Source organism: Paramormyrops kingsleyae, chromosome 23 (genome assembly GCF_048594095.1).
Source record: "Paramormyrops kingsleyae isolate MSU_618 chromosome 23, PKINGS_0.4, whole genome shotgun sequence".
Classification (NCBI taxonomy): domain Eukaryota; kingdom Metazoa; phylum Chordata; class Actinopteri; order Osteoglossiformes; family Mormyridae; genus Paramormyrops; species Paramormyrops kingsleyae.
Window position 1 is genome coordinate 19,009,777 of NC_132819.1, and position 15,672 is coordinate 19,025,448.

General features: G+C 45.0%; 1 protein-coding gene across 2 annotated transcripts in view; it reads right to left on the bottom strand.

Annotated features, from left to right (window-relative positions):
- adcy2b (adenylate cyclase 2b (brain)) overlaps positions 1-15,672 on the bottom strand; it is a 37,175-nt gene that overhangs the window by 9,105 nt on the left and 12,398 nt on the right. For both annotated transcript variants that reach the window (XM_072705740.1, XM_072705739.1), the window contains 12 exons: positions 12,908-13,057; positions 11,600-11,748; positions 9,957-10,068; positions 9,468-9,595; positions 4,911-5,069; positions 4,354-4,486; positions 3,942-4,118; positions 3,190-3,233; positions 2,427-2,507; positions 2,186-2,255; positions 1,926-2,023; positions 1,121-1,205 (listed from right to left, as the gene is read on the bottom strand). In XM_072705740.1, the coding sequence (XP_072561841.1) occupies positions 1,121-1,205; positions 1,926-2,023; positions 2,186-2,255; positions 2,427-2,507; positions 3,190-3,233; positions 3,942-4,118; positions 4,354-4,486; positions 4,911-5,069; positions 9,468-9,595; positions 9,957-10,068; positions 11,600-11,748; positions 12,908-13,057 (1,386 nt within the window). The remainder of the gene's footprint in view (positions 1-1,120; positions 1,206-1,925; positions 2,024-2,185; positions 2,256-2,426; positions 2,508-3,189; positions 3,234-3,941; positions 4,119-4,353; positions 4,487-4,910; positions 5,070-9,467; positions 9,596-9,956; positions 10,069-11,599; positions 11,749-12,907; positions 13,058-15,672) is intronic.

Below are 15,672 nucleotides of genomic sequence, written 5' to 3' on the forward strand. Positions count from 1 at the left end.
GTGAACTTTAAATACCGACACGGATACTTTTGGCGAGCGTTGGGGTAGTTTGCAAAAACCCTGCACACTATTTACTGAGTAAGAAAACTGCTACATACATGTAAATGCGTGTGCAGAAAACCTCACGCCAGCCAGCTGACCAAAGTTGCCAACCCTGTATGCTGGCTCTCTGAATTTGTAAAACATAGAGAAATGGACACAAACCTCAATGCTGTGGTTGTGTGCAGGGAATATCAGAATAATAATTTACATTATCATAATAATTATTATTAATAAGAATATAAATACAGAACGTTCTGCGCATGTGAAAACTACGAAGGTTTCTGTGTACGCGTACGCAGCGTGGATAGGCCTGGCCTGTGCAGGAGTGCCTGGCCTGTTCGGAGAAGTATGAACCAGTCTTTAGTCTCCTTCTTTGGAGGTGAACAGCAGGAGTGAGCCAGCACTCAGCTGGGGGGGTGGGGGGGACCCAGGATGGGACACCCTGATTGGCTCGGACCGGGTAGCAGAGATGCCTGGGACCCGGAGCCGTCGGCAGGAGAAAGGCCGGGTCCATCGGTCACGGAGGAGTTCAGTCAGTGGTTCTGAAACCCTACGGGAAAGCCTGGCTGGGTGGGGGTGGGGGGGCGTATTAGAGAGGCACCCATGGCTCCGGGGGAGCTTGGGGGTGTTGAAGTCCATCCCGTCCCCTATGGCTGGCAGACAACTCCACTGGTAAACACCAGCCGGCTGAGTGTTAGTGCCAGTCAGCTTCATGCTGCACAGTCAGACTGTCAGGCAGTTGTGGTTATGATGCCACCACTGTGACTATGGGCGAGCCTGCTGGGCCCCACCTGGACAGGGACCCTCTGTTACTGCTATGCCTGGGGGAGTAGCCATTAGTTAGGGTCATGAGCACAGCTGCCCACTGACTGTGCCCCTGAGAAGGATTATCCTGCCTGTGTCATGATAGGCTGTGCTGAAATACGACTTAAAAAACAAATTCTGCAACACAAATCCCGTGATGGACATCCAGGGTGTCTCCTCTAGGATAGGATCCAGGTCTTTGTGATCCCAGCTGGACAGACGGCTGATGATGCCTGGATGGCAGGTGGATGGATGGACGGGTGCCACTACTCACCGTGAGGTGTCCCGCAAAGCAGATGAGCAGGATAAGGGAGAGCAGGATGAAGGCCACCCCAAATGACACACCTAGGATCGTCGTCCTGCAGCAAATTCAATCGCAGGGTATCAGTCTTCGAGCCACAAACCTGACCGCCGTGAGCTGGATCGCTGTGAGCCTCACCGGGCAGGCAGAATGAAACTGAGATAACCTGCATTACATTCATCATTATCAGCTAATTATAGGGATAATGGAGATAGGGTGTTTTATCATGCAGTGAACAAGGCTTTCTTCCTCTTGGGATACGGGGTAACAGCAAGACTGTGAACAGATATGTCGTGTGATTTTAAAGCAGGAGGTTTAAAATATCCTGGGTCCAGAGCCCCAAACCCGATTTCCTCACAGCAATCACCCTGCTCCCTACACCATTCACCCTGCTCCCTACACCATTCACCTGCTCCCTACACCATTCATCCTGCTTCCTATACCATTTACCCTGCTCCCTACACCCTACATCCTGCATCCTACACCATTTACCCGGCTCCCTACACCCTATACCCTGCTCCCTACACCATTTACCCTGCTCCCTACACCATTTACCCTGCTCCCTACACCCTATACCCTGCTCCCTACACCATTTACCCTGCTCCCTACACCATTTACCCTGCTCCCTACACCCCATACCCTGCTCCCTACACCATTCACCCTGCTCCCTACACCCTACATCCTCCTTCCTACACCATTTACCCTGCTCCCTACACCCTACTCACTACATCACAGCTCCAGAGACACACCTCCATAGGGTCTAATGCAGCTCACTTACTTTGGCAGAACCAGGACCTGGACGATGAAGACACAGAAGAAGATAACGTACGCACACGTGACGTAATACTTGAAGGCTGGTAAGGTCATCGCCCTGTACTGTGGGGCAAAAACAAGTGCATTTCCATCACAGACGCTTCAGATGTGGCATTTTAACAAATGGAGCTTTTGAGGACCACGACATTTGAGTTTGTGCTCCTCGGGGGCTTTTGAACCCCTTAGCGAAACATTTATTTTGCTAAAATACAGGTTTCTTCCTACCTCTTTTTCCAGAGTCTTGTTATGAAAGAACAGGGAGATGCGCTGAATGTCTTCAGATTTCAGCCACTGCCTGAAATGGCAAAACCTCAGTGTTTGGTGGGGGCTTTCGCCATAAATGATGCACCATCATGGTCATCATGGTCCAAACAGCTGACAGCCATAAAAGCTCAAAAGGGGTTTAAGGTGAGATGACAGCACACACTCTAACGGTCAGTGGGGAGGGGAAGGCAGAGCTTCATACTTCTGAGAGTTGATGCCGTCAATGGCCCTAATCATCCTCTCATTCAGTTCCTCTTCAAATCTCTTTTTCTGTGATTTTGTCCTGTGGCGAATAATGAGAATTGAGATTTAAGCCCAGGGAAGCGTGACAGCATGGAGACGCAAGGTTGATGAGCGAGGTGAGTGCGAAGCAGAGAGACCCTCGAGGACCCGCCGGGAATTAACAAACGAAGCCTTATTCACTCAGAACCTCCCCGAGTTCCTCTGGTTGACCCTGAAGACTCTAGGTGAGGTTTTTATCTGAATACACAGGCACTAATCTACTGTGAGGTCATCATGGCACCTTGACCACACAAACAGAATGAGAAAAGCTGGATCCTGAATTTCTATCTGCTGGAAACAGCAAACATTCCCAGGGCCAGATCCTCTCCCGTTGCAGGTTTGAAGACCCAAAAAGGCACCCAGAATGTTGTTATCCAGCAAAGGAAACATAAGATCCAAACACAGTCGCCACTGATGCAAATCATCTACTTTTAGAGCCTGTTTTCTTATTGGCCATGATTTATAAGTAATGTTTATAAAGATGTATTTACTTATGAATAATTTATAGAAGCCTTACCAAGGAAAATTTGTGTAGGTCCTCTGTCTAAATTAGGAAAGTAAGGTGTTTACTGTAAAGCTGCTCTTTATTTAGTAAATGATGACGTTACGGTTGGTAATTGTGCTGTTCATACTACAGAAACATCATGAATGCATGCAGACATTTGGAGAGCCCTGTTACCCACCTCTCTGAGCGCCTCTGAAAATTATACTGGCCCATCGGCACATCCTTACAGACAGAGAAAACAATGTATTTTAGCGCATGGTCTGCATTTCACTCGACACAATTGCGTCGGACAGAAATACAGTGACTTCACAGAAATTCAGTGACTTCACAGAAATACAGGGACTTCACAGAAATAGAGAACCCAAGCACTCATCCCTATCCCCACCCTGCACACAGTGTTCACCGTATTCAACCCCATTTGGGTGAATATTCACACAGAATCAGTACTCGTGTTTAGTAAGGGGGGGGGGGGCAGGGTGTGACTCAGAGGGCTAAGCCTCTGTGCCTGTGATCAGTATTCGGGTGCCTCTCTTCCCATCCCATCCCATGTTGGGTCTCACTGACAGAAATCTCACGGGGGGAGGTAATTTTAAAACCGCTGCAGGTGGGGGATCACGGACGGAAAATAAGCAGTAGGTCCAGGGATTTATCTAACGCTAACCACAAGGATGCTGACAGGACATATAGCACTCTCTCTCCGCTGAGGGATGGGCGGGGGGCAGGTTAAGGTTAAGGGAGGTGCACTTTTTAAATCTATCTAACACTGGGAATGCCACCCCTCACCCCCCCCCCCCCCCCATCCACATGTCATATCACCTACTGCATATAAGTGAAATAAGCTAGATCAATCTGTAATGCGCTCTCTCATCACTTTCCTCCTGGCATGCACACAATCCCAGTACACACAGTTTGGGGGGGGGGGGCACTGACAGTGGTGTTGATCTTCCCATTCTCTGTTGTCATGCTGTCACGGTGCTGCAGGTGGGCGAATGGCTTGGCCGCCCCCCACGACTCCAGGTAGCGGGTCATCCGCACCGACGCCCTCATCTTGGCGCCGTCTGGCGTGGGCCGGAGCCGGCAGTGGAGCTGCGGGCTGTGCCTCTCTGCCTGCAGGGGGCGACAGAACACGGCTCCAGGCTTCACTGCTGCTCAGTCTACACCAGCCAGCACAAAGTGTTAGATTTGTTTTTATTAAATTAACAAAGTGATTGTTAACTTCAATTAACTTGAAGTCCTTTTAATTAAAGCACATTTTTTAAACCAAGCAGAACTGAAAATGTTCCACTGAGTCTTCCAAAGATGGACAGTTCAGGATGGCTCATGAACATGGTGGGCGTCTTGCCTTAGGGTTGATGACCAGGAAGGTGGTGACGCCATGCTCCTTCAGGTAGGTGTCTCGGTTCTGCCCATCACCTTCCTCCACCTTGTACGCCCCATTCAGGTGCTCAAGAGTGACAGAGGAGATGTGGACCCGCCTGAGAGGGGAGCCAGAGAGCCCGGCAGCATGGGCTGAGTGACCCACCTTAACACTACCTGAAGATCACTCAAACTGCGCTGATTTCTGGAAGAGTGTAATTGAAGTGATGCCCAAAAGATTTACCACAGTACCACATGAACATGCTTATATTGTAAGATTATCATAATAATTATCAAAAATATATTTCTTATTTCACCCTGCATAGAACAAGTGGGTATAGAAAAAGGATGGCTGGATGGACAGATGGATGGATGGATGGCATTTCATATCTCACTTCTTATCCGGAAGCTACTCACACATACACCACAATCAAAACATGTAAAAATATGTGAAACTGTAGCATTATTACAGCCCATTTGGCAGCCAAAAACTCAAGTAGTCGACCTATAGAAATAAACAAACAATGCATGAGTTCCGCTCACCCAGGTACACCACCTGCCTCCATGTGATTAGCTAATGTGACATCATGTGACCAGACGTCATACTGCCACTTCTGAAGGCCAATGACACCACACAGGACGTTTCCAGAATGCACTCCCACCCTCATGTTAATGTCCGCTCCGGTGGCAACCCGAACCTTCCTGTAAAGACGCAGAAACATGTTCTAACATTTTTAGAAAACTTTAATTACAAACACAATAACCAAAAAAAAAACAAAAAAAAAAAACAATACATTTTCCACTTTAAGGGCAGAAAAATACAAGCTTATACAATGTATCATTGCATATTTGTTAAGAGTGCCTGGCCACTTGTCTGTTGAATCCCATACTTTTTAAAGCACGAATAATCGTTCTGGTATTTGAAATGTCTTTAAACGAATGTTTTCTAGGAATTGTGTTATGGTTTAGCCTAATTAGCCTAACCAACACCTTGCAGACAATCAATATTCCTTAATTTACTTGTTTACAGCAAGTTTGAACGAAACATTTAAATGATTTTTTTTCTGATTCATACACGGCTTTAAGTATCTGAATGTAGCCTAATTTATTCATAGCGTTGCTGGAATTTGCAGCCCCAAGGTTAGTACAGCACTAATATGCAAATCCAGATGAGTTCATATTGCGTTTTTTCTCCATTTTATTTTAAACCATATGTAGGAAAAAATGAAACGCACTACGTCTTTGAGGGGTTTAGGAAAATAAATTACATGTACAGTATGTATTATGTTTTTCAATAAAAACCACAATCCGAAATGTCAAAGCATAGGTCTGTCTGTAAAGCGAACAAAGTAGCATCATTACAGGAACGGAGACCCACGTGGCAGATATATATGCGAAATCGCGGAATTCAGTGTTATTTCTATGCAAAGTATGCCGCAGTTTCACCTAAGGTCTCTCTGATCGTAGCTTAAATCCGTTTATCTGCAGGTCCTTCCGCTGCATGTCAATATGGGGAAGCAGACTCGTTAGATTTGTGATCAGCTGGCTCTTAATCACGGAGCCGTAATTAAAGTCATGCTTTACGTAGACCGGTGGTTAAGTTCGCCCTACATCACGTTAACTGTTTCCGATTCAATCAGCTCCAGGAGCTTTGAGGAGTTGCAATCATTAATTTGATTATTAATTTTTTTTTTTTGTAATTTAGATCCGCAGTTTTGTGAAGCTGGGCATCGATCGCCATGGCGGTAGTGGGGAATGCGTATTGTCTGCTCATTTTATTTTCTCCCGGGAGCTCACTGGAAATTGTTATTTTTACACTGTCACTTTACTGTTCTGAATCACAACCACTAGTCTCTTCAATCGCACCACCTCACTTCAATCGCACTTTAGAGAGTCACTATGACACTTTATATTGCTGTTTAGTTCCAACATATAGATTCTTGTTCATCCTATATTTATTGCATTTAATTACATAATTACATAATTGTTGTTATTGAACTATACTGCTGTGAGACGGTCTGGTCTAGTCTGCTGGGAGGGTATGTAAGGAAGAATTTGGACATGTTCACAGAGTGCAACATACACCTGACAATAAAGCTTTGAATTGAACTGAATTAATTTGAAAAATTCTGTAAAACACCCATGTGAAATCTTACAAAAAAGCCTCTCTAATGAGGGCATTTTCACAGCATCTGCAACACCAATCACCCCACGTAGCCGCAGAAAGTTTCTGCAAATTTATTTAAATTCACTACTTTCGCCTGATATATGTTATTGCATATTACAAAATTAAGCACAACTTTGTGTAGCTTGCCACACCAGTATATAAAAATAACGAGGAAACTTTAAGTAAAAAAAGTAGTGGGATATTTGCGTGAATCTCCGGGGTATATATCTGTATCCATATCACTGTTTATGTACATTGCAGACTCTGGACCAATAATCTTATCATTTCCATTTCCCTTTGTATTTACACAGCAGATGGAGTGGCTGGTGGTTGGAGTGGAGACTGAGGGCAATAAATAAAGATTGCACCCCCCCACCCCGGCACCCCCCCAGCGTGTTTGTATTCTGTATCCCATTCCCAGCATGTTTCTGACACATATCTGGCACCATCCATGTTTAAGTCCTGAGGGACCTTCAGCAATTCTGCCTCATTATCCTGTTCCTATAATGGAGGTTACTTTATTGACGCACTGTTGAATATTTTAGTGCCAGCATTTAAGATGAAGATGAAGAGGACGTCATTTCCAGGACTTATTACTCAGCTGTTAGAAAATGGGTAACGGAATGGAATGATTTCGATGCAGATTTTCAAAGTATGTAAACCGAATGCCTTCACATATTAGCTGGCATTTGGAGTCTCAAGATACACAACTGGGCATTTAAATGCAAATACATGCTAGTGCAATTTCTGCTTTTCGGTGCAGATTTCGACCATATTCTGTCCTCTGAGGAAATGCAAAGCTTAAACTCTATACCTCAGATTATCAGTGGCTTACAGCTCTATGATGCATGTCCTGCTAATTAAGGTTCCACTTAAACTTAAATTTCAAGTGACTGGCCTGTACCATCCCAAGAGAACTGGCCATATTTGTAAGGAATTCAAATCCCTCCACTCCTTTATTGGATCACGTACCTACATAAAGAGCTTCTGCCTGTAATTAGAAATCCAATGTCAGAGATCCTAAAACAAGATTATCTTCTAGGTTAGTGCCCAAGATGCTCAACACACCAATAATCATAACCCTTCTCATTCATCTATGCCTGTTTCAGTCCAATCCTGTGTATTTAAAAGTTCAGACCGGGATATTGTTTCAACCAACCAGTTGAGTACTGTGACTCTTTATACTCGACTGGTTGGTTGAAACAAAATCTTGGTCTGGACTGTTACTATCTGGACCTGAATTACCCAACTCTGGCATTTAACGTTTTAGAGATCTGTGTCTGTCTTTACAATCCAGCAATGCATATCATTTGAATTATTGATTAAAACTTTAATTTGACAGGAAGACTAAGTTGGCAAGGTCACACAAATGATGTCATCAAAAACTCCTATCTGTCCTATTTAATTAAGGAACAACAGGACTTAATAAGGTGGTATGAACAGCATGAGAGAGATGAACAAAAACATAATGTCCTCTATAGAAAACAAAAATGTCACTTTTGACCTTGCTCTCAGGAAGACATAGTGTCGGCTTTGGTGGGCTGGTGTTTCCCCACCTAGGCTATGGGTGATATTGTTGGCCATCAGAAATATATTATTTTAGTTGCTTCTAAGTGGGTCTATGCAGAAATTGCTGTGTGGCCTTGCAGGTAAGCACTCTGTGCCTGTGATTGGAAGGTTGCTGGATCAAATCTAATAATAGATGCTTGGGACCTTAACTGCAGTGGCTCCAGGGAGAGTCGGACTCTGCTTTCTCAACTGTATGTCACACTGCTGTAAAAATATCTACATTCACGTCCCTCGCTGTTACTGTTGAAGTGTTAAGAATTTTTCAAAATTTTTCTGTTTCTATGGAATTGAGCCAAGGTGTAAGGATCTCTGTTCCCATGACTACGTTTTTTATGACATTCTCATATCCCACTGCAAAGACGCTTCTTTAATGTGTCTTCATCTGGGGGAAACTTGTGATCTAAAAGTCAGTCGTGCTGACCAGAGCACGGATACTGAGCCAAACAGCCATACTTTTGCCCCGATTTTGCATATAATCCCTCCATTAGCTGTTACCACCCATGTTTTTCATTTGCCTGTCTCCAGTAAATGCAGCAGCTGACTGATTGATTAAACACCCACTCCGCTAATAGGAAACTTAATGATATGTATAGCCACCTCCAAAGTATCCACAGTAGTGGAAACCTAATCTTTATACATGCATATTTTACTGTCAACTGAGTAAACACACACAACAGAAAAAATGAAATGTGACACTGAGGAAAATGGCAAATATATATTCGGTTTATAAAACTGGAAAAAAGTAAGTAAAACTGAGAATGTAAAAGTAGTTAAACCCTTTGGAATAAGTAAGAAAGGGAATGACACCTGCAACTTCTCTGTTAATTAATCTACGGGAGATTTAATGAGGACCTTAGTGAGGACCTTAGTGAGGACCTTAGTGAGGACCTTAGTGAGGTTCTGAGCACGCTCCCTGCTGAACTTTGAATTTCTAATTGCGGGTTAAATACTTTCAATATTCAGAAGTCTTCACGTCACCTGGTTATTGTGGGTTAGTGATTTCACTTCTATTCCCATAACTTTGCAAGGGAACCAAGGATATTTGTTAGGTTGACCAGATAATCCATGTCAGGGAGACACTATGGGCCAATTCGAGTTGTACAAACTACCTTAAAACTGAAAGGCTCCTGTGTTTGGCTAAATAGTTCACTTCTTCTTGTGCTCTGACTGGTTTGTTTCCTTGACTGAAAGACTGTTTCACATTAACATTAGTGACACGTGCACGATTACAGGAGACTGACCAATCAGCACACAGCAAGAACTCAGTGCTAAAGTGAAATCCAGGTCCTCTGAAATCCTATCCAAGGTCCAAGTGTCCCCCCCCAACGTTGATTTCCTGGCCACCCTAGCGTTTGGATACTCACGTTATGGCCTCACACATGTCCAAGCCCATTTTCACACAGTTTTTGGCATGATTGGGCAGGTACTCTGGGAGGCCGGAAACACAGTAGTAGCAGTCGCCGAGGATTTTAATCCTCATGCAGTCATTCTCCTGAAAAGAGGTGTGAGAGATGGAGGGGGAAAAAAAACATCAAGACAGAAAGTACAGCAAGGCCGCTAACCCTAACCAACTAGCCGCAGGTGATGAGTCAGCAGCTGCAGTCAGAATGCTAACGCTCGCAGGAAAGTTTGACCTGCCAACACAAAGTCGGTCTGAGTGTAAACTAACGCTTCACCTCACCACAGCACTGGCGCCCTAAAAGGAATCAGTTTCCCTTCGGGAACGGCACCCCCTTCAGGTCTGTGTTAGGCTGTGCGGCTTAGCCATCCTCTGCCATATTCCCTCCTTCCCACCCACAGTGTTCCCCTGTCACATGACCCAGACCCCGGTCGCGGTGCGAGGGAGCCCGTACCTTGGCGATCTGGTCGAATTTGCCGAAAAGCTCGTTGAGCATGTGCACCAGCTCTCCGGGGGAGCAGTCACTGGCCAGACGCGTGAAGCCCACGATGTCGGCGTACAGGATGCTGGGAGAGGCAGGACACACACACACACACACACACACACACACACACACACACGCACGCCCGCACATGCACCAACAGACAGCATTTTAATCTACAGTTTATATAAACTGATACTGTGTAGCTTTTTGTCATGATATCAGCAAGTTTGACTCATGCATGCCTGGATCTGTGGTCACTCACAGACAGACATAAACACACAGCAGTATCTACCCTTGCAGCCTAGTCTGTAATATGGTCACATGACCTGACAGATCAGAGGTACAACATATGTAGGTTTCCTGTGCTGTTTTCATAAAGGTTTATAAAGCTGCGATGCTTCATTGCTGCCCCAGAACCTGCTCCTTCTGTCATTATTAACCCATGCAAAGGGGACCCCTTCGGACGGTAATCATGCATAGCTGCTTAAAACATTTTATATGACTAAACTCCAGTGGTGCATATGATCGTTCTACTGTCAGGATGGCAGGTGGTCCACCACTTCAAAACCCACCTCTAGCCTTTTCCCGGGTTCACGAATTGAACGCTTACAGGATTTTATTTACAGCTGAAGTATTAACAGCTACTCTTAGCCTGTAGCTGTAGGGCACTATAAAGTGCAAACATTTTGTTTATCGATTTCTGTTGAAATCACCGTTCCTGGGTTCAACTCACCGGTACTTTAAGTAACTTCCTGTGTCATTTTGGACAATAATAATATAGATCTAGGTGTTTTTTTTTTTTTTACAATAATAATATAGGTTGTTTTCCCACCTCCTACTGTATGGTAAAATGGTAGCTGCTTGAAGGACAAATGTGAAATGATACCAAAAATCACCCCTCCCTCAGTCTCACTCCATCCATTCTTCCCCCTTTTCTTTCTGTCTCTCAGTTTCTCTCTCTGTGGATGTTCAGCAATATGAATGTGCTATTTTCATTCTGTCTTCGTTGTTCTCGTTAAACTTTTTGTTGGCAAGGGCGCTATATACAAACCGGACGGAACCTGTCTGTTCCAGAGTCACACACCGAGGTATCAGTGACACACTCGTGCGGGCAGGTAAACAGCCCCCAGGAGTCATAACGAAAACTGTGCCACTGTCTTAAAAAGTGCCAGCCGGACCCTGATTGGTCAGAGTGAACCGCAGCAGTGAGCGAACCTGCTTCCTAGATCCGGGCCACGTCCCACCCCCAGGCTGGCCCCTCCTTCCTGTCCACCCGAAAGCAGTGACCTGTGCTGTCCCACTTGCATTAAAACACCCTCTTGCTTCAAACTGGATTTGTGTTTTCTGTAAGTAAATGAAATAGTCTCTGGAGCACTTTAAGTATCCCAGCCCATAAATCATCAAGGACCACAGCCCTTGAGCTAAAGTACATCATAAAGATGATGGACCTTCAGGGAAAGATCTACTCCCATATCCAGAATGTTTATTAGGAGGAGTGCAATTAAAATAAAAAAGCTTTAAAGCCCGAATATCACGCAAGACAGTGACGCCATAGACTCATCCATCCTACTTTTATATCAGCGGATCCTCAAATTTTGCCCCAAACAAGCTACCTGACGTTGGTGTGACGCTGCACGTAAAGGTTGTGGAAGTTGTTGGTGTTTTCGGTCTGTCCGAAGTTGGGCCCTTGCAGCCGGTGGATGATCTCAGCCTTCATGACCCGCGCGATGTGGGCAGGGAGCAGAGAGAGGAGCAGGCGATCCTGAAAGGTGCGGGGGGGGGGGGGGGGGGGAGCGACGTGAAGGAGGAAGCGGAGGGGAAGGGACCCCCGGCTGTGATACATGTGCGTAATTCAAAAACAAAGACGCGCGATCTCACGGAATAGCGCTCGGCTAACTCGGCCAAACAGTTAAATGTTAAACGTTTCCTATAAGCGTCACCTCAGCTGAATATCATCTTGTCAGCGCTGAAGTCTGGGTGAAGACCCCCCCCCCCACCCCCCAGCTCCCTCATCAGGCTACACGGTAAGCATGCGTGCTACAAACCCGAATCAATTACGCTACCGTTTCCTTCAGTGTCAGTAGTACATGTCAGGGTGTTCTTTGGTATTTTGGGAGTACTATGTATATTTGGGGGGGTGGGGGGGGTCTGGGCTGATTTAATGATTTGATCCCTACCTGCATTGAAACCAGTCCTATGTCCTTGGTACATTAACTATTATATGAAAGGTGCGGGGGGGGGCTAGTAACTGTGTAACTGTCTCTGGTAATAAACCAACTATCAATATGACAGATGCTACGTAGGACGCAACCGGCTGAAAGAAAGCAATTTGCTTCCGCTGATTGTCACTGTCCATGCGGATGCTCCAGTAACCCTCTGCTAATTTACTTTAGCTCATCATGCTTTGTGGATTATAATTTAAAATATTAGTATTGATCATTGTGCGGTGGGGTGTGTGTGGGAGATGCTGCGCTTTGTGGAATATTCACTACATGAAGCATTTTGATTATAATTATCTGTAACCTGTGATTAGTTAATCACACTGCTAACTAATATGGCTACAGATATGAGTGTCTGACAACGACGGCTACTGCTGCTACTGCTAATGATAATTGCCGGAGCCACATAATATCCAGAATGATTTAGAGTGATGTTGTGATGAAAATTAAACTCTGGGGAGCGTTAAGAGGTTTCATATTTAATTGGACAATTTTGTCACATTTCACTATTGATCAAAAGAATTATTAGAAGGTTGGAAGACAGCTGGTAACGTCGGTGTATGCAGGCAAGCATGTGACCTGTCCAGTGGAACAGACGGCTTGTCAGTTTATTCACACACACACACACACACACACACACACACACACACACACACACACACACACACACACACACACACACATGCAGAACGAAATTAAGACCTGTTGGTGTTTCTCGAACTCCAGCTTCATGGGGGATTTGATGCAGTTGCAGGTGTCCTGGTACGTCTGCTTGAGGGCCAGCTCCATCAGATGCTTGTGATAGGCTCCAGTCATGCCGCCACAGACGAAGATGGTGATGTTGGCCAAAATCTGCAGGGGCGGCAGACCACTGAACATCTCCTATGTGAACCCAAGGACCTCAGTCTCAGCACTGTGGTCTATGGCTGACAAAAAAATAGATTTCCTTTCTCAATAAAGTCACCATAGTCATAAAGATGGTGTATGTCCTATAGATACCTGAATTCCCTGAATATAAGGAATTCAGTGTTTAATATGAATCACGGCAAATTGGCTGGAATATCCACTGGTTATGTCTGACTCAACACACAATGTTTCTGGGGCCTGACAATCCAAACACACCAAAATGGTGGAACTGGAAATATTATTCATTATAATTTTCTTATTCAGTAAGGAATTGTTAAGGGTGAAAAGGGGTTAAATTGAGTGTAGCTGTTTTCCCGGGAGGAATTATCCGTACATATTTGGTATATCATTTTCGGTTCGGTGCACAAAATGAAACGAACGAACACATTTGTTGACACAGGTAGAACCTAAATTCACATGTAGTTGTTCAATTATTAAAACATTATGCTAATTGTGGTTCTGAGATTGATATAGCTAATGCTGGTTATACTTAGTCATAATCAGCAGTTTAGAAACATTTCAGTTTCCCAATAAATTGAAGGGAAAGTAGCTGTTAAGACCAAGACTGCCTGTCGTCTGTAATAACAAATTCGTTTAGGTTGCTGGAAACGCATCCAGTTGTCATTTTAGACAACATCATGCAAATCAGCTTGTCTTGTTATTCAGATGTATCGTTGCATTGCCTTTGGTTCACAATTTTTTCTAATTGCGTTTGTGATTTTAATAACAATTAATCTCAAAACAAATTCTGTTTCCCTGCTGTACTGAAATTGCGCCAAACCATGAAGCCGAAGCCCAGGCTTGTACTGAACCGTGAATATCGTGTGCCGTTACACCCCAACACTAAACATGAAAGAATTGTGAAAAATGGCTGTTTAGTTTACACAGCCACTTTGTCATCTCTGTCTTTCCTGCCACATGGAAAGCTGTAGAAGGATATTTCTTTAGTCTTTTGTTTCAGATTGATTAAAACGCTGAGACACCCATCACTGTGGCATACTGGCTTGTAGCCTGGTTACTGTGAAGTGAGTCACACGCCATGACTTAAAAAGAGGATTGTTTAGCTATTGAAGAGCAAATATTCTTTAACCTTCACCACATTGTGACTTTGTTACAGTTTTAAAAATGAGCATCTTAAAACTGATAACTATGGGGCCCTCTGATGACTATGGGGCCCGCTGATAACTATGGGGCCCTCTGATGACTACGGGGCCCTCTCATGACTACGGGGCCCTCTGATGACTATGGGGTCCGGTGATAACTATGGGGCCCTCTGATGACTATGGGGCCCTCTGATGACTACGGGGCCCTCTGATGACTATGGGGCCCTCTGATGACTACGGGGCCCTCTGATGACTATGGGGCCCGGTGATAACTATGGGGCCCTCTGATGACTGTGGGGCCCACATTGGCATTTCTGTACTTGCTTTTTGTGTTTAATGATCACTCCCATAAGAGGTTAGCATAGCAGAGGTCGGGACCTGGTCACCTGGCCCCTTAAGACCTCACTTCATTAGCCTACCAGGTTGGCATTCTAGCTGTGAGAGTCTTAGCGATTTGATTTCAGGGCCTTGCAGAAAAACGCAATAAGCATGAGCTGATGTGCCAGGTGCTGGAGGAGGCAGCCTGTTTACTTTCCCGCTTGTTAGACCCCTGCTGATCCACCGGCTGTTAGGGAAACTCTGGGGAGCTTCTCAGTGAGAGAACATGGGCTGGGGTTCTCAAGGCGAAATTAAGAGAACATGGAGCGTTTCTGTCTGGACTGTCAGTCGGGGAGCGTCCAGACGACAGTGTATCAGCCGGTGAAAGTTAACAGTCGCCTCTAGGGATAGTGTACTAATCTCCTTGGGGTTTCCAAGGAGATTTCAGCTCTTGTGCAGTGTGTGTGTGTGGGGGGGGGGTGATGTACTCCAAGCAGCACGGCTGGGATGGAGCACTGGAACAGACAGCCGGAGCGCCCAGTAATGTGAGAAATATGGCCTTCAGTGAAAAGCCTCAGGAGCCAATTAGAAAGCATGTGCATGCTTACACCCCCCCCCCTCCCCCCACCCCGGGGCAGAATCACGTAATGAAGGGGTTTAAAATGTTAAGGGGGAAAATTCAATTATATGAAAATGAATTAAAACAATGTGCGTTTGAACTACCGACTGGGCAGAATTGTGTCTGGCTGTAAGTAGATTCATCTCTGGCAAAAGAATGAAGTATTTTGTGTTCTTTCAACTCTAATGGAACAAACACCCGGCTTTAACTCCATATGTAATGATGATACTCTGCCTGTATTACATTTGTAAAAGTATTTCAGAATTCTTTGACTCTCCTACTAGACTTGGATAGAAGGGGTTCAGGCCTAAAAGGGCCAGTGATGTCATCACTCTACCAGCCAGGGGATGCGAACCATGACCTTCCAGTCGCAGGCAGAGAGCCCTAACCAGCAGGGCAACACCATAATGGGCTATGCAAGGAAATCATTATTTAGGTGCTATTTAGCAGTCAAATCTCATCCGAAGCTCTCGCCCTACACTAAACTGTAACTGATTCTTGTACTTTATACGTGCAGCTGA